This window comes from Sander vitreus, chromosome 18, assembly GCF_031162955.1.
Source record: "Sander vitreus isolate 19-12246 chromosome 18, sanVit1, whole genome shotgun sequence".
Taxonomy (NCBI): Eukaryota; Metazoa; Chordata; class Actinopteri; order Perciformes; family Percidae; genus Sander; species Sander vitreus.
The window spans coordinates 4,182,780-4,202,954 of record NC_135872.1 but is presented as its reverse complement, the minus strand read 5'-3'; the positions used below and the strand labels follow the sequence as shown (position 1 = coordinate 4,202,954).

The 20,175-nt window shown below is 39.8% G+C and overlaps 1 protein-coding gene and 1 pseudogene across 1 annotated transcript; both read left to right on the top strand.

Moving 5' to 3' along the window:
- Positions 1 to 6,247: 6,247 nt before the first annotated feature.
- LOC144533823 (cytochrome P450 2K1-like) lies at positions 6,248 to 10,263 on the top strand (annotated as a pseudogene).
- Positions 10,264 to 12,829: 2,566 nt separating this feature from the next.
- Positions 12,830 to 20,164, top strand: LOC144533458 (cytochrome P450 2K1-like). Its single transcript, XM_078274812.1, has 9 exons — positions 12,830 to 13,108; positions 13,920 to 14,082; positions 14,456 to 14,605; positions 15,018 to 15,178; positions 15,331 to 15,510; positions 16,227 to 16,368; positions 16,924 to 17,108; positions 17,952 to 18,093; positions 18,188 to 20,164. Exons 1-9 carry the CDS (start codon positions 12,902 to 12,904, stop codon positions 18,373 to 18,375), a joined length of 1,518 nt encoding a protein of 505 aa, XP_078130938.1. The 5' UTR covers positions 12,830 to 12,901; the 3' UTR covers positions 18,376 to 20,164.
- Positions 20,165 to 20,175: the final 11 nt, after the last annotated feature.

Sequence of the window (20,175 nt, the reverse complement as noted above, 5' to 3'; positions counted from 1 at the left end):
TTTTATATAGGCCTTAGTGGTCCTCTAATACTGTATCTGAAGTCTCTTTTATATAGGCCTTAGTGGTCCTCTAATACTGTATCTGAAGTCTCTTTTATATAGACCTTAGTGGTCCCCTAATACTGTATCTGAAGTCTCTTTCCCGAAATTCAGCCTTGGTGCAGAATTACAGCCACTAGAGCCAGTCCCATAATGAGCTTTCCTTAGGATGTGCCATTTCTGTGTCTGTAGCTTTAAATGCTATTGAGGAGGGGGGGGGGGCAAGGTGGAGGGTGGGGGTGTGGCCTTGACCAACTGCCATGCTTTGCTTGTTTGCATGATGTCTCTCTCTTTCTCATGGGCGGGCCAAATGCTCTGGGCGTGCAAAGCAGAGAAAGAGGAGGTAACCAGATTCCAGATTGGCCCATCTGAGCTTTCATTTTCTCAAAGGCAGAGCAGGATACCCAGGGCTCGGTTTACACCTATCGCCATTTCTAGCCACTGGGGGACGATAGGAAGGCTGGGGGAACTCATATTAATGTTGAAAAACCTCATAAAGTGAATTTTTCGTACCATGGAACCTTTAACATTAGCAGAACACATGCCAAATGTACGTGCAAGCACATTAGCCTGAGCATACATCTTGCCTGTTGATGTCCTTATCATCTGATAAATCATTAAGAATATGATGGCCAAGATATTTAATCTCGTCACACACTTTAAGGGCAGTACCAGATAAAAAGAAATCAGGAAACACTAATTTCCTGTCTTCTTTACTTCTAACAATCATAATATTGCTCTTATTTGCATTCTATTTGATATCGAAATCCACACTGAACTGAGAACAAACCTTCAAAAGTTGTTGTAACCCAGCACTATGTGGGCAAATGATTACCAAATCATCTGCATACATAAGGCGATTACTGAGAGTATAGCCTATCATACATCCTGTATTGCATTTATTTAATTGTTGTAACAAATCATCAATATACACATTAAAAAGGAAAGGTGACAAAATACCACCCTGACGAACTCCGTTACCTACAAAAAATGGTTCTGATACAGAACCCCCCCATTTCACCTGCATAGACTGATGAGAATACCAGAAGACTAGGATTCTTATAAATACTTTTAGGACTCCTTTATGTTGCAATTTAAGAAATATTTTTTCATGGTTTACACGATCAAATGCCTTAGAGGCATCTATGAAACACATAAAAGTTGTGGAATTCTGGCTATTATAATGATCTAAAATTTCCTTTAAGGCAAATATAAACGTCTGTACCGTGTTGACGTTTAAAACCAAATTGGTTGTCAGTGGTAAGAATATACTGTTCCAACCTGTTGAGAAGAATTCTCTCCAACATTTTAGCTACAATGCTAGCTAGGGCTATAATTGTCCATGCTGTTTATTTTGCCAGCTTTGTCTTTGATGACGGGCACTAATAATACAGGTAAGATATGTCATATATTTCATATTTCCCATGAACTAAGAAACCTGTCATACAAATAGCAAACAGAGAAATAAGCTTCTTCCTTGCATATTTTAGATGTTCAGCAGTTATTTTATCAGAGCCACACACTTCATTATCATCATCTAATCCCAATACTGCAGATTGTACCTCTTCTGAATTAATAACCACATTTTCATTATTATCAGTATTTTCCACCTCAAAAGTATTGATCCCAATAAAATACAGTTAAACAACTCATTATAATGTTGCCACCACATCTGGCAGATTACATCTGAGCCCCTGACTCCCTCAATATTTGAGGGTAAAGACACTGTTCATGGCTCTGACCTCTTTCCAAAAGTCATTATAGCTTATATTATGTATCTTACATGCCAAAGAGTCAGACCTCATTGAGGTCTCATTCCTTTTTATAAATCTAAGAGCCTATTTAAAAAAAGTTTCTTCTCTTCAAATAAAAAGGGCCCTGTCTATCCCTATTGGACTCTATCCAGGCTTTAAATGCACACCGAGCTTTGGCATGAAGTTTGAGGTTTATAGAAATGCCTACTGGCAATGTTAAGTGATTCCACAATTGATTCATATAAAACACATACATCTTTACTATGTTGTGAATTCTTACAATTAATATCACAACATCTTATGGCATCTATGGGCAGTGCAATGTTTTCCAGCAACCCTTAATATGATACTTCTGGAAATCTTCCATGGTTAATTTAGTCCAGTCTAATCTTCCTGTGTTAATGCTATTAGCCACAGTAGATACAATTGGTAGCTTCTTAACATTTAGAGACAGAGAAAACGGTATACGATCGTCAATGGCAAAATCATAATGAATATCCATAGCATCCAAAGAAGCATGTGCATCAGTTATACATACGCAGTGATCTCACCACGAGGTAGTATGCCATGCCTCACTGATGTAAGTATAACTATTATTAGGCAAAAGCACGTGGCTTGATGGTATTAAACCAACATCAGTGCAAAAATGAATTAGGTGATTAGCAAACAGAGAGTTTCCATCAGAAATGTCAGCATTCATGTCTCCTACAACAAAAATACAGGTTGAGGCATTGTCTTGAATAAAAGAGAAATGCTAATCTAGTTAAGTATTCAGCTTCATTTTGATAACACTCATACGGAGTGTATATATTTAAAATAATAAACTTTGTATCATGACAATAAACTCTATACCAATAGCCCAATCCACACCCAGTCTTACCACTGATATTAGTGAATCATAGATCTTATTCCAGAGGATAGCCACACCCACAGGTATCCTACCTTGGACAATTTTAGTACTTAGATAAGTGGTAGATTCCCCAGCCCCATAATATTCATTATGTAATGTATTTAGAACTTCCAGATCCTGTTTAGCTAAAAAAAGTCTCTTGAATACACACATCACAACTGTCAAGAAGATTATCAACCATAAAGCGACGTGACTTATCCCCTGCACTGTGTCCGAGACGCAGGCCATGAGCATTATATGACCCATGAAACTTCATATTAGGCCTTTTATAATGACTGGGCAGAGCTCACGTGCCCATTGTCTTGGGTCGTAGTAATCACCAGATTGCGAGCACCAGGAGGTACTGCAACTACATGTTCTTGCCGCTGGCCTCCAGTGGCTCCCTTCGCTCCATGCCCTCCATCAGTTGACATGATACGGGGCAGACAAGCTTCATAGTAACGCCGAACATAAATTCCTGCTAGCCAAAGTTGTGGATCGTACATTTCATTTACTTCATTGCATTCAGCCGTGGAGTGAAAAGAGCTGAACCTGTTTCGTGACGATATGTTACTTAAGGTGTCAGCTTCAAGATCAGGAGCAAATCGAGTGGCAAACACACTCACCAGCTTGGTTTTGACCACTTTAATATTACTCCCATCACCGGTTCCAACTATTCTTCACACTTCCTTATTTAGCTGTTCAATCCTGCCAAGGAGTGCTGATACATCAATGCTGCTGAATGTAACAGGTGGAAGCTCATCCAGATAAAATGATACAAATCTTGGAAAAGGGCAGGCAATATAAAAATTACCTGGCAGGTGATTGAATTAACTGTCATGGCACACAACTAAACCTTGCCTGGCTGCTGGTAGCTCCTCACCGGACGCTGATTGGTTAGGTTAGCTGGTAGTTCAGACGCAAACACATTACTTGAAGCCTGAAAAGATTAACATTTGTGTGATATGTGATCCTGCGATTCTCATGATCTCTTGATATGGGAATCCAGCAATATTTAAGGTAAGCAGATCAGACCAAGTACATGGTATTCTCTACATCCATTGGCATCTCTGACTATCCTGCCATTAAAAGTTTAGAAGATATCCATATTACTCTTGCTGAGCCACATCAATACCTAAGAATTTGGCATGACAGCAGACTGGAATTCAAGATTTTTATTCAACATTTGAGTCAAAATATCGTTATCAAACCAGGCCTGGCAGTCTGTCTTTGAAACCCTAAAAATACTGTCAGCTTCAGCTTATGTTCCAACATGTTTTTTTCAGAAATATGTATCAGAAGAAAAATAACTGAAAGATAATTGCTGTGTGGTTTATGTCCACTGCCAGCGGGTTTTATTCCAGTTCATGAAGTGCTAATTTCTTGCACCACACAGATGTAAGGGGTTGTAGTTAATTGGTGTTAGGGGTGTGCCAGATCATATCGTTCACAATTATACAGTTATATTTTTTAATATGAGGAAAACTACAGAACTTCTTGCTATGGGATCATATCAGCTGTTGCTCAATACTTACTGTTCAATAGGCTGCAGTTTTACAAACAAGAAAGTGAACAAACTTAAGCATGGCGGACCATTTGCATCTAGCGTCTCATGTTCATCTCATCACAACTTCCGTGTAGCCTGCTTCAAAATAAAAGCACTTCCTGTAACGGTTCGTAGTAAAACTGAATTGCTGTTAAACAAATAAGGTTGTGTACCTTTCCACATATTAGCTGTAAATCAAGTACTGTAACTAATGTAAATATTGAGTTTTCACTACACTATAATTTAACATTTCCTTTAAACTGGTTTTTAACTAAACAACACAAACTTCTTATTCAAGTGCTTTAAATAAACATTTCACAACACCCCTACTTCCAACACCCTTGCTCCAAACCACACTCATTTTCAAACTTGGCCTTTATTTTGATCTCAACTACACACCTGTAAAGTCTTGTGACTACATCTTGCAGGGTCGCAATGCCAACATGGTAACAAAATCTGGATGCAGACATCTGGCAAAGTACAAAAAAACACCTCTGTGGTTGTTCCCACTAAAGTACATGACTCCAGGACCAGATTTTACCATGATAAGATACACACACAGACTCACAAGGTGAAAACAATAACGGCGTCAGTTATGGGCCCTATTTATAAGAAGCATCTTTTCTCCCCTTCTACACTCGATCCAACATTTAGACAATGGAGTTTGAATGGTCTCATATACATTTAAGATCTATATACAGATAACATATTTGACAGTTTTGATAATCTGTGTAGACAATATAACCTTCCTCGTAGTTTAGTTGTTTGCTTTTGTTAGGTATCTTTTTCTTTTTTTCCTGATCTCCCTGCCATCACAGTGTTGGACAAACTTACTCTCACCTTTGTGAATAAAGTACTAATCTCTCTGTGGCAGGATGAGCTTGGTATAGACCTGCCTGAGGAATATTGGCACTGAAAAGAGTCATTTCGTCATCTTCATATGTTAGACTGGGGCTTATACAGTTTAAGGTTTGGTATAAGGTACATTTAAGCGAAGCAAGGCTTGCCAACATATACCCTGGGACGGACGCTGGCTGTGATAACTGTTCTTTTTCTCCAACCAACCTAGTGCATTCTTTCTGGTTCTGCCCCCAACTTTCAGACTACTGGGCAATAGTCTTTAAAACACTAAGAGAGGTTCTTGGAGTGATGCTGGAACCCTATCCACTTATAGCGATATTTGGTGTGGCTGATGAAATTCTGAGTTTAAATACAAACCAGTCACACATCATTGCATTCACATCACTTTTGGCCCATAGGAGAATTTTGTTAGTTTGGAAATCTTATACTTCCTCATCAGCATCTGCTTGGCTGGAAGATATGTTTTTTTCTAAAGCTAGAGAAGATGAAATTTACATTGAGAGGGTCTGTTTTGAAAGTCTGAAAGAGTTGCCGACTGAGTGAGTGTCCCTAATTGTAACTGAGAACGCCCCCCCCTCTATCCTTTCCACTGCTTTTTTTATTTGTTTTATTTTTTTTAATATAAACCATTCTTCTTTCTATTCATTGCCTATTTATTTATCTCTTTTTTTCTGTTGGTATTTGATCGCCTCACGGAATGGTTGACACATTGTAAATAATTACTGAATTCGAGCCACCAATATTTTTGTGAACATACCAGCTGCCAAGAGGTGTATGGGGAGGGTGGGTCTCTTGGTGTGGTCTGGGTGAAACTTTATCTCACGTGTTCCTTCAACCTCTGTACAGACTAACTTACTCAACCCTTTCTGGTCATATGTCAACATTAATATGGCAGTAAAGATAACAAAAGTGAAAACCTATCTCATTAATGTCAAACAACAAACAAAGCACTCTACTCTGATGGTATGGTGCTGATGAAGACAGTGGTTTACTACATTCTGTCCGTGAACTTTTGGGCTGGGCTGTTTTTCTTACCTGCACCTACAAAAGGAGGACTCACACTGAAACACTCAGAGCAGCATTTCTTTCTACTTCTTCACTTTCACTCCCACAAGGAAGCACCAATCACAGTACAGCAGGGAGTGGGGAGATTAATGCGGTTTACTTAGGGTTAGTTTTGGCATCCCTCTTTACAGAACACTCTCAAAAGTAAAGGCTCCAGAAGGAAACGTATTTTGTCTGTGAAATAGGAATTTTAGGACACGTTTTTAAAGTCATGGGGATATTAGATCTCTTTCTCCAGTCGTCCAGCTCTATCTCCCTGTTGGGGGCTCTGCTGGTCCTGCTGCTCGTCTACCTCGTCTCCTTCTCCAGCTTCAGCTCCCAGAAGGAGGGAAAGGAACCTCCAGGACCAAGACCGCTTCCAGTACTCGGGAACCTGCTGCAGCTTGACCTCAAGAAACCCTACCACACATTACTGAAGGTGAGAAAGTGCAGAAAGAGAGAAAGATTGTGCTATTGTGCAGCTCAACCGGTTTTCTTTCTCCTGTGTGTCTTATATCCAAAAATGTCATGACATGATGCTGCTGTTCTCAGCTTTCCAAGAAATATGGATCAGTGTTCACTGTCTATTTGGGACCCCCAAAAAGTGGTGGTCCTAGCAGGATACAAGACGATGAAGGAGGCACTTGTCAATAATGCTGAAGAGTTTGGAGACCGAGGTGAACTCCAAATTGTGAAGGACTTTAATCAAGGACATGGTAAGCTAAGGCTTTTTCACAAACACTTATCCTCCTCATGTTTACAGCCTTTGCTCATAATCAGCTGATTTGTTACCTTGTTTTACTGATCTATTTCATCTCAGGGGTTTTATTGTCCAATGGTGATTCGTGGAAAGAGATGAGGCGCTTTGCTTTGACTAACCTGAGAGACTTTGGGATGGGCAAGAAGGCGAGTGAGGACAAAATCATTGAGGAATGTGAATACCTCATTGAAGTGTTCAAGAAATTTAAAGGTAAGTGTCTTATTATAACCTATTGCATGTTGAGCAAAGTTTCATCAATCCTCGTGATATTTAATTTTTTTTTCCTGTTTCCCTTGTTACAGGTGAAGCTTTTGATACGACCCAACCAATAAACTATGCAGTCTCTAATATTATCTGCTCCATTGTTTATGGCAGCAGATTTGAATATGATGATCCAGAGTTTACATCCCTGGTAGATCGAACCAACAAAAACGTTCAACTTCTGGGCTCCCCGTCAGTACAGGTGACATTCCATATACTATAGCATTGGGATTTTAATATACACATTACAACTGAACTGAAGAAATTATGTAATTCCTCGCTTGTCTGTTGAATACTTTTTGTACATACTGGTATATATATATATATATTGTTAACAGGTGTATAACATGTTTCCATGGATTGGTAAATGGGTTACTATGAAGAAGGAAGTCGATGCAATATTTGCTGCCAACAAGAAACAGAATTTAGGGCTATTCAGTCGTTTGAAAGAGACCCTCAATCCACAGATGTGCAGAGGCTTTGTGGACGCCTTTCTGGTCCGAAAACAAAATCTGGAGGTAGGGCTCATTGCTGCTACTGCAGTGTTAACATTGTTGCATGTAGCTACATGCTAACGGCACATAAAGACGTCATCTTGACTGCCAATGTGGTTAAATTCTCTCCAATTCTGGGTCACATTACTCCTGAAACATTTTCAGTTATGTAGTATTTGGTTTAAAAGCCTTCCTCTGTCATTTTTGACTGTACAAAGTGCTGCTATACTCAATTAGTGTCTACTGCTACCTATAGTAGCTACATGCTAATGGCAGTAAAATATGTAATCTTGGCTGCCAATGTGGTTAAATTCTCTCCAATTCCGGGTCACATTACTCTTGAAACATGTCCGATTGGGTAGTATTTGGTTCAGAAACCTTTATTTGCAATTTTTGATGGAAGAAAGTGCTGCGTTACAATCTATCCCTAGCACTGTGCTAACTATTAAGTAGCTGCATGCTAACGCCAGGTAGCTGTAATCTTGGCCGCAATGCTGGTCATTTCTCCCCAATTTTGGGAAGAAATATTTATTTAATTTAGAAGTCTTATTTTTGGTTTTAAAGTCCAGCTTTATACTCCGCTGCTGTAGCTCCAGCTGCTACTACTGAAACCAAAGTGGATCACAGCGGAGATTTAAGGAACACGCTGGCCAATCGGAGCGGACTGGGATTTTCAGGAGGAGGGGCTTAAAGAGACAGGCGCTGCAGCCATGGGCAGTATGAGAAATATAAAGTGTTTTTTGAACATTAAAGCATGTAAACATGTCGTAGTACAAACACAAAAAACAAGCATGAACCTGAAAATGCTATATAAAAGTTCGCCTTTGATATTAAGCAATCTAATACCTTTTTTAGTTGACACAATCAAAGATCATCACACAACCTTCAATTCTGAATGTGGCCACTACACTAAAATTGAGTCACATCCCAGAGCTTGTGCTGGGGGCCTGGTGGGAAGTAAGTTCCTCCAGTGACTCCTACTAGTTGATCAAGCTGTCATGTCTCTCTGTCTGTCTCTAACCTTCCCAGGCCAACAGTAGAGTTATTAGTGACAAGGACCCAGACCATATTTCCTATATCAAAGTTTTGGATCAGATGTTTGAATCACAGCACTGATCATTTTTTACCTGCAGGTATCTGGGATTGCCAACAGTCACTTCAACGACTGCAACCTTTTGCACACAGTTCTTAATCTCTTTACTGCTGGCACTGACACAACAGCAACTACACTGAGATGGGGACTTCTGTATATGGCCAAAAATCCCAAAATACAAGGTAAGGGACTTAAAGGTATCCATAATTTCCATACAACAACCAACAGTCCAAGTAACAATATATCTCCTCTACCATCACAAAAGAAACATCTTATGTAAAAAATAACTTTTCCTCTCCCAGACCAGGTCCAGGAAGAGCTGAGCAGGGAGATAGGAAGTCGTCAAGTGCAGATCGAGGACAGGAAGAACCTGCCTTTTACTGACGCCGTCATCCATGAGACACAGAGACTGGCCAACATTGTCCCAATGGCATTGCCTCACAAAACGAGCCAAGACATCACCTTCCAAGGTCACTTCATTAAGAAGGCAAGACTGAATAAAACACCTAGTGTTAATCTCAAATTAACTTCATAAAACACTGTGCTTCATGAATTCTCTTTTTCTCAGCATATAGAAAACCAGCCTATGGCCTGTGGCCAGCCAGTGTGGCTGCTGTAGAACAAAGTTACCGCTCCGCCTTTTGTCAATCTTGCCATTCTTCAGGTAGACATCAGCATCATGGTGGCAAGCCTTCAACCAGCTAAACTAGCTTACAGAGCTATAATTATATGGGCGTCCCCAGCACCCACTCCTACTGCTGACAAATAAAACATTTATCAGATTTGTCATTTGGGACCCTACTATGGTAGGTTTAAATGTAAAGTGGATAATCAGCTGCTGTAATGAAGAATATGACAGAATTAACTGCGTCAAGCTACCCAAGCAATACACTATCAGCTAAACAGAAGCAAAAGGAAATAACGCAATACGCTGTTCAAACAAGTCCTGTTTGGTCCTTCATATAGCTGCATGTTCAGGATACAAAATGTTAAAATTATTTAAGATGTAGCGATTCCTTTCTGTGCTTTGTGACTTGTTTTTTATGTAGTTTGAAAATACTATTGCTTGTAGAGAATGTTTTTCTGTATTGTCCACAGGGAACCACGGTATATCCTCTCTTAACATCTGTCCTGTATGACGAGAGTGAGTGGGAGAGGCCACACAGCTTTTATCCTGCTCACTTCCTGGACAAAGACGGGAAGTTTGTCAAGCGGGATGCCTTCATGCCTTTTTCTGCAGGTTGGTGAATTTAGCCATCACTTCTAGATGTTCATTTACTTGCATATGAGATGAACATTTGAACATCTTTGTTCTCTCTCTCTAACAGGTCGCAGGATTTGTCTTGGAGAGAGTCTGGCCAGGATGGAGCTCTTCATCTTCTTCACCACACTGTTGCAGCACTTTTGTTTCACTCCTCCTCCTGGAGTTTCAGAGGATGAACTGGATCTGACACCACGTGTGGGTTTCACCCTCAGCCCTTCACCCCATAAACTGTGTGCTGTTTCCTGTATTGAGCAGTAGGGCTTGAACATGCTGCTTGGCCCGCTTTTATGACTTCAACTCACTTCAAGAGAGTAGATTCTCATTTGTACAGCATTATATTCCATGTAGTGGAACAGCACTGAAAATGTTCAATATCAATGACGCAATTAACAGAACTTTCACTTCATCGTAGATTTGTAGATCTAAATGCAGCTCAATAACCTGATGATGCACCAGATGATTTGTTACACAGAACCATCCGAGAAGCAGTCATTGAAAACGTGTTTGGAAAAGGGCAGGCAATATAAATATTACCTGGCAGGTGATTGAATGAACTATCCCGGCAGTTGCACACACCTAAACAATGTCGGTAGCTGCTGGTAGCTCCTCACCGGACACTGATTGGTTAGGTTAGCTGGTAGTTCAGACGCAAACGCATTACTTAAAGCCTGAAAAGATTAACATTCGTGTGATATGTGATCCTGCGATTCTCATGATCTCTTGATATGGGAATCCAGCAATATTTAAGGTAAGCAGATCAGACCAAGTACATGGTATTCTCTACATCCATTGGCATCTCTGACTATCCTGCCATTAAAAGTTTAGAAGATATCCATATCATATCTTGCTGAGCCACATCAATACCTAAGAGTTTGGCTTGACAGTAGGGATGTAACGGTATGAAAATTTAACCTCACGGTAATAGTGACCAAAATGATCACAGTTTTCGGTATTACCGTGGTATTTTTAAAAGCGTGTTCAACATGTTTAGAATGCACTGATAAACCTACAAAAGCTGAAATAGTTTCAAAAAGTGTAACAGTGTTTATCATATTAGAAAAATATAGGCAATAGTCTTGTAAAAACTATTGAAAACTGGCTACTGAAACACTGGCCCGCTGTAGCGTGTCCGGTAAGAACTTGAACCAGAGATGTCTGACTTTGAGATCCAGGAAGATTTATTTACAACTCAAACATGAAGTTAACTATGAAGTTGTATTTGACGTTACATGTGAAGTTGAATGTGGTTCTGAAATATAATGTTATATATAACTAGCTAAATACTAATTTAATATTGTCATGTACACAATAAAGACCTCAGTATTTCTGACCTTTGTGGCAGTAACTCTCTTACAGCCTGAAATGTTTCAACTGAGTACCACAGGTATTTTGATCTCAATTATTTTGATCTCAACTACACACCTGTAAAGTCTCGTGACTACATCTTGCAGGGTCGCAATGCCAACATGGTAACAAAATCTGGATGCAGACATCTGGCAAAGTACAAAAAAACACCTTTGTGGTTGTTCCCACTAAAGTACATGACTCCAGGACCAGATTTTACCATGATAAGATACACACACAGACTCACAAGGTGAAAACAATAACGGTGTCGCTGTCGCGATAAAATTCACACATCTTGTTGATGGCCGTCTTGTTGATCTAATACCATCATACCGTTATGCACGCCAACAACATGCATGGCTCCACCGGTTTAACGTCAGTCATTATCCTGAGTTGACGTCATTAAAAACAGTGAAAGATCCCAGCCAGTGTCAATCATCTGGAAGTGGTTCGGTTTCGGGAAAGCAGATGTGGACAGACTGCTATCCTCTGCAAAAAAAAAAGGCACAAAATGATTGCTGCTAAACATAGCAGTACAACGAATCACTTAAAACACCATGCATTGCAGAACACTGCAGTTAAGTCAGCTTCAACTTTCAAAAGGACGGTCAACCTAGGCCTACAAAATATGTTACAGAATATTTCGTTCTGTATGACAGGTGCAATATTTGAAAATCTTTTCTCTGAAATTTTTTATTACATTTATATCTACATTGATGTCAAGACCTAGAGACTTTCAAACATCAAGATGTCATTTATTAATATGCATTCATGTCTAAATGACATATAAACATATTTTTCTATTCTATTTTGCCTGTCAACAACATGTCAAACTAGACAATTAATATGGCCCGGTTTTATACATACGTACATATGTACTTTTCAAGTTTTGGCCATTTGGCCGTTTTATGCCATCTTCTGGTATGAAAGCTGTGCAGTCTTTTATACATGAGGCCCCTGGAATCCATTGGTACCTGGTATGTCATGCTAGCATTTCTGGGTTCACCTACTACTACTACTACCATACTAGTAGTTTTGTTTGAATTCACAACATTAACCATGTGTTCCCCCTGTTTAAAACAGTGACTCTAGTTGAGCCTCAGTGTGATATGCGAGGTGTACCAAGTTTATTGATGATTGACGCCGATGACGAAACAAAATGACGCGGAATGAGAATGTGTTGTGTATATACTAGGCATTAAAGTATTATGTATGAATGTTTCCAAATTACGTTGATAAAAACATAACCCCCCACCCCCCAGAGAAATGTAGACTCCGAGACTATAGGTGGTTGCTGGAGTGGACGCAATGAAATGCTATATGAACAGCAGCAGCGGAGAGAGAGAAGTAGCAGCCAAGGTCACCAAAGCTTTCACGTGAGTTATGTCAAGAAGTCACTCCCACAAGGAAGCACCAATAGTAGAGTAGGGAATGAGGAAATTACTGCAGTTGATGGTTAGTTGTGAAATCCCTCTTTAAAAGAAAACTCACAAAACTGAAGGCTCCAGAAAGAAAAATATTTGGCCAGTGAAGTAGCAACTTCAGACAAGTCATGGGGATATTAGATCTCTGTCTCCAGTCCTCCAGCTCTATCTCCCTTTTGGGGGGTCTATTGGTCCTGCTACTCGTCTACCTCGTCTGCTCCTCCAGCTTCAGCTCCAAGGAAGACAGAAACGAACCTCCAGGACCAAAACCATTTCCCCTAATCGGGAACCTGCTGCAGCTTGACCTTAAGAAACCCTACAACACATTACTGAAGGTGAGAAGATGACTGATAACAATTGTTTTTTCTTTTAGGGTGATTTGTTGTGTGTGTGTGCTCTCAAGGGAGCCACAATGAGTATGTTTACACCAATATTCCACTATTATTTTGAATATGACAATGTTCCGAATTTGATACAGGTAACGTAAACAGCATATTCCGATTGGATATTCCGAATAAGGCCTTTTTCTGAATATAGCATTTTCCGAAGATGTGGGATATTGTGTATTTTTCGGGTTTTAGAAGGATTCTTTGGACATGTATACAGCGCATTCGAAATATGCGTCTCAATCAGGGTTTTTAACCGGAGTTTACGGCCTCTCGCCTGTTTACGGCTCATGGTCAGCTCTGTGCGTTGCTACGGTTGCTGTACACAAACCAACCAGCCAACAGTTTGCGAGGCTGAAGACCCGATAAGAAGGAGAAACACAGCTACTTTTAAACATTATCAAAGACTTGGATATCAACAGGTTCTACGACGACCTTTTCAAGAAGCTGGTTGAAGGAATGAAAGAGGGACGCTGTGTTCGCACGGTCCAACAAGTCCGCCGCCGCTGGTAAACTTAGAAAAAAATCGTGTTTTGCACAGCTACATGTAAACAGAATTATTAGTTGAATATTCACTTTCATTAGCAGTGTAAACAGCTTAGTCAGAATATTCTCTTTTACGGAATTAGGGCAAAAACTGGAATATTATGTGCATGTAAACATAGTCATTGTTACAATGACTTTTCTACCACAATGTCGTCTTTTTAAAATGTGTTTGTTTTATAGTAAATACATCCTGACATTATGCCCCTGTTCTCAGCTTACCAAGAAATATGGATCAGTGTTCACTGTGTATTTGGGACCCCAAAAAGTGGTGGTCCTGGCAGGATATAAGACGGTGAAGGAGGCACTTGTCAACTATGCTGATGAGTTTGGTGAAAGAGATCCAATGTTAATAATGCAGGAATATAGTCAAGGCCATGGTAAGGAAAGAAATTCCTTGTTTATTTTCAAGCAAATGTTTATTGTCTTCAGGGCTGCGTCCTCTTTGTCAACTAATCGCTCGTGTCTCAGTCGATTAAGATTTCTTTTGTCGCCATTTTCTATGCCTTTTTCATGCTGAATGATTTTATTTTCTAGAAATGTATGAGCACATCTTTGATAAACAAGATTTAAAGTGGTGCTTTTGCATGATTCTTTGTGGAGAAACACAGTTTTACAGATCTGTCGATTAAACTGACTAATCGAATAGTCAACAAAAACTGTTAAACAACTAAGTCTTTAGTCGAGGACAGCTGTAATTGTCTTTATCCATTCCAAGTTTATTTTTAAAGTTACAAACATGTTTAATCTCAGGGGTTTTATGGTCCAATGGTGATTCGTGGAAAGAGATGAGGCGCTTTGCTTTGACTAACCTGAGAGACTTTGGGATGGGCAAGAAGGCGAGTGAGGACAAAATCATTGAGGAATGTGAATACCTCATTGAAGTGTTCAAGAAATTTAAAGGTAAGTGTCTTATTATAACCTATTGCATGTTGAACAATGTTTCGTCAATCCTCTTTTAATGAAATAATCCAATCACAATTGTTTTGTGATTTGTATCTTATCATACACTGGCTTGACCTTTGTGAGTTGACTCTGAAAGCAGTTACAATTGCTCAGAGATAGTAACACGCAGGGTTCAGTTCCACAATGTTCTAAAGGTTTTATGAGAAAAACGTGGGAGTGGATAAGAAAGGGTTACCAGAAAAAAGGATTGGTTCAAGGTTGGTTCAAGCAGATAAATCTTCAGGGAGAACAGTGTTACAATGTATAATACCAACTTGATGAGAGAGGCTTTGTTCAATTATCACAAAATGGCACTTAACATATTTCCAACACTCGTGATTTGGATTTTTTCCTGTTTCCCTTGTTACAGGTGAAGCTTTTGATACGACCCAACCAATAAGCTATGCAGTCTCTAATATTATCTGCTCCATTGTTTATGGCAGCAGATTTGAATATGATGATCCAGAGTTTACATCCCTGGTAGATCGAACAAACAGAAACATTCAACTTGGGGGCTCCCCGTCAGTACAGGTGACATTTCATGTTTATTCAGCTTAGACTTTTAGCATTGTGATGTTCAGATACATAATACAACTGAACTGAATTGAAGAAATTATGCGCTTCTTCACTTGCATGTTAAATACTTTTTGTACATACTGATGCATCTATATTTTTGTTAACAGTTGTATAACATGTTTCCACGGATCGGTAAATGGTTTGGTGGGAAGAAAGAAATGGAGACAATATATGCTGTCAACAAGAAACATAACTTACAGCTGTTCAGTCGTTTGAAAGAGACCCTCAATCCACAGATGTGCAGAGGCTTTGTGGACGCCTTTCTGGTCCAAAAGCAAAAGTTGGAGGTTGGGAAGCTTATCATCACTATTATGCTCATTGCTATTAACAATTAAGATATTTATACATCACTTTTAACTCTTCTGTGTTTTATATTTTCTATCTAAACAAATCATGTTTTACTCCATGAAGATTGGGTATTTTCGGAGCAATGGGCATTTGTTTTTAGGATAAGCCTGTCGGACAAAGGGGCTTTCGGTCCAAAGGCAAATTTTTCTGACTATTGGTGTTTCGAAATAATAGGCCATTGGAACAATGGGCAGTCCCTGATGCCTAGATGCAAGCTATCATGTCTCTGTCTACCTTCCCTGGCCAACAGTGGGGGTGTTGACATTAATCATCGCATTGATGCATCACGATGCGGACCGGTACGAATCTGCATCGATGCAATGACAGACCATAATCGATTATTGCCTAAGGAAGGCACCAGTTAATTTTCTGGTTGCTACTTTTATGTGTTCATACATATATGACTGCTTGAATTTGTTGATGAAAACCATGTGTAGCAATATATATTAATATTGAGGAGGTGAAACATTGTGATATTTAATCAATTTCAATCGTTAACAGGATAATAAAATCGTGATACCAATGAAGATTTACACCCCTAGCCAACAGTAGAGTTATCAGTAAGAAGGAATGAAGTGCAACCCACACCACTATCAATACTACTACCTCAAAAGTGTTTGTCTATATAACTGCTCCAATTTATCTTTACCTGCAGGAATCTGGGATTGCCAACAGTTACTTCCACGAACACAACCTTATGCAGACAGTTTTTCATCTTTTCGGGGCTGGCACTGACACAACAGCAGCTACACTGAGATGGGGACTTCTGTATATGGCCAAGAATCCAAAAATACAAGGTAATAAACTTAAAGGCAGGGTTGGTAATGTTGAAAAGCTAACAAGATTTGAAAGTAGCAAACAAAAGTTTAAATAACTATCAATTTACTATTAAGTAATGATGGTTATTATAAAGTGTTACCAAATCCTCTTCATGAAAACAAAAACGTCTGCTCTCTAGAGGTGTTGAAATGAATCAAATTATCGATGCATCGAATCGTGGACGTGGACGATGCTGCATCGATCATCAGCCGGGCCATAATCGATTATTTCTGTTTACAAGTTAATGTAGGCCTAACAACCTTTCTGTTTACATATTATGTTATGTTTTGCACATTCAGGACGTGCCATGTGCTCAGTGCTGTAATTTTATGTATGCAATTGATTTAGTATTAGAGCACTGCAGAATGTTTTGTTTTTGAAGCTTGAAAAGCTAAGAATTAAATATCCTATATGGTTTCAACAAGAAAATGTGTTTGATGCATCGTGATGCATGGAGATATTGAATCGAAGACATGATAATTGTAATCGAATCGAAAGATCACTGAAGATTCACACCTCTACTGCTCTCCCAGACCAGGTCCAGGAGGAGCTGAGCAGGGAGATAGGAAGTCGTAACGTTCAGGTTGAGGACAGGAAGAACCTGCCCTTCACCGACGCGGTCATCCATGAGACACAGAGACTGGCCAGCATCCTCCCGATAGCAGTACCTCACAAAACGAGCCAAGACATCACCTTCCAGGGTCACTTCATTAAAAAGGTCAGACTGAATAAAACACCTATTTTACACTAATTTAACATACAGCAAAAAAAATACAATCACAAACAACCACAATGGATATTTAACCGCCTCTTTATCACTTCGTCAGCAGCTATCTCAGCTAAAACCACGTATATGCCATGTCTGAAGTCTGCCTGAGGTGCACACATTCTCACCGCACGTTCTTCCTTCATAAATATCACATTATGTGCGGGGAAAGGCATACACATGGTGTTTCAGGTGGATCTACGCCATTTTGAGTCAGCATCAACCGATGCCTGTGCTCAGGACTAAATGTCTGCAGACACATCTTCAGGCAGCCTTGTGGCCAGCCAGTGTGGCTGCTGTAGAACAAAGTTACCGCTCCGCCTTTTGTCAATCTTGCCATTCTTCAGGTAGACATCAGCATCATGGTGGCAAGCCTTCAACCAGCTAAACTAGCTTACAGAGCTAAAAAAAAAAAAAAAAAATTATATGGGCGTCCCCAGCACCCACTCCTACTGCTGACGAATAAAACATTTATCAGATTTGTCATTTGGGACCCTACTATGGTAGGTTTAAATGTAAAGTGGATAATCAGCTGCTGTAATGAAGAATATGACAGAATTAACTGCGTCAAGCTACCCAAGCAATACACTATCAGCTAAACAGAAGCAAAAGGAAATAACGCAATACGCTGTTCAAACAAGTCCTGTTTGGTCCTTCATATAGCTGCATGTTCAGGATACAAAATGTTAAAATTATTTAAGATGTAGCGATTCCTTTCTGTGCTTTGTGACTTGTTTTTTATGTAGTTTGAAAATACTATTGCTTGTAGAGAATGTTTTTCTGTATTGTCCACAGGGAACCACGGTATATCCTCTCTTGACATCTGTCCTGTATGACGAGAGTGAGTGGGAGAGGCCACACAGCTTTTATCCTGCTCACTTCCTGAACAAAGACGGGAAGTTTGTCAAGCGGGATGCCTTCATGCCTTTTTCTGCAGGTTGGTGAATTTAGCCATCACTTCTTGATGATCATTCACTTGTAGGTGAGATAAACATTTTCCTTTGCTCTCACACACACTCACATTCAAACAGGTCGCAGGATTTGTCTCGGAGAGAGTCTGGCCAGGATGGAGCTCTTCATCTTCTTCACCACACTCCTGCAGCACTTTCGTTTCACTCCTCCTCCTGGAGTTTCAGAGGATGAACTGGATCTGACTCCACGTGTGGGCTTCACCCTCAACCCTTCACCCCATAAACTGTGTGCTGTTTCCTGTATGTGAGCAGTAGGGCTTGAACATGCTGCTTGGCTCGCTTTTTTTGACTGGAAAAAAACTGACATTGCGATATATTTTTCCTTCGATATATATCTATGAAAAAAGACTACAGACATATTTTTACAAGATGACAGAAATAGCTATATTTGCAAATAATAAATCATTCTCGACTACTGTGGTGATTTTGTAGGGGAGTGCATCTACATGGAAAAAAAAATAATGAACTTTTCTTATGTGAATCACTCTTTGTTGAACTTTAGTACTTTACAAAAACCAAAGCAAGTAATCGCTGTGACTACTATTCTGAAGTGATTTTGGAGAAGGAAATAAGTAGGGCTGCACGATATGATCTAAAGTCCAAATCAGGATTAATCGCACATTCTACCTCGATAAGGACGTATGAACGATAATTAATCACCTTGTTCTAAATCATCTTTTCTGAAGCCAAAATGTTTCCAGACGACGTACACTGCGTTTTTTTGGGGCACAAGTTGCTCACTTGACTCGGACTCTGTGTTTGAGTTATCCTCCATTATGCTTTCCATGCAGCTGACTGCTCCGGGCGAAGTCACATGACTACACACACGGTAGAATGGTTTAAAGGACAAAGTAGGCCTATCAACAGTAATAAATTATCAAAATTATCGTCTTGGGAAAAATCCGTCGATAACAGCTTCAGAATTTCAATTTTCGGTTAATCGTCCAGCCCTAGAAATAAGATAGTTAAATACAATGGTTGACTCACATGACACCATTGTGTTCTTATAATACTATCAATCCAGGCACAAGTGCATTATATTAATAATGCATGAATGTCGCTTCCTCTAAATTTCAGGTTGTGGTTGTTGGATAAATTGATCAACATTGATTGTGATTGGTGGTTCATGTCACGGACTAGCAACACACTCTGTATATCCAAGAACACTTCAAGCATTGTAAATGACGTTATATCAGACACAGACTGCTGTTGTAGATAAGTGTTACGTTTCCAGCCTAGTGGCTCCAAACCGTTACCTTAGTTAGTTTAGGCTAATTATATTAGCTTTAGCCTGGCTGGTATAGCAGCTTTCTGGTAACTCCACGCTTCAAAATGGCCGGGAGACGTTGTGATAACGTAGCATTAATCAGGTGATTTATTTTGTCTTTGCAGCTAACATAAAACACTGACTACTGTATGTTCACTACCCATGGGAAAGGATGTGCATCACTGTGTCTGCGGCAGCTGCCGCTTACGGTACTTTTCTACACACGGCAGATCCTCACTTCCTATAACAAATGCCGTCGGACTAACGTTACGTCACATACGCACATTGTCCGCATGGCCACCTGTCTTAAAGGGGAAGGGTCGGCCGCTAACGATCATTTAAAAAGAGAACGTGAAAGTTTACTTTTCAATCAAGCAGCAAAAAAGTTGTAGCGCCAACATCGCACGTCCATGTGACTATCGCGCACACGCACATCGCGATGTAGACGATGAAACAAAATATCGGGCAGCCCTAACTTCAACTCAGTTCAAGAGAGTAGAAACTATTTTGTACAGCGTTATATATTCCACCTAGTGCAACAGAATTGATTAAAATCGAAGCGAACAGAGTTTGAGAACGGCAACACAGAGAGACAGAAAGATTAGAGATGTCAGGCAATTATCCTGGAAATGCATGTACAGTACGTTGATCCAGACTACTACGTCAGCAGTTAAACCCTGTTTATGAAAATGTGGCATTAGTGATAAAGCACACTGCTCTCTGTATCACAAATGGACACACCAACGAGAAGGAATAATAATGAATTAAAAGCTTCCAAACT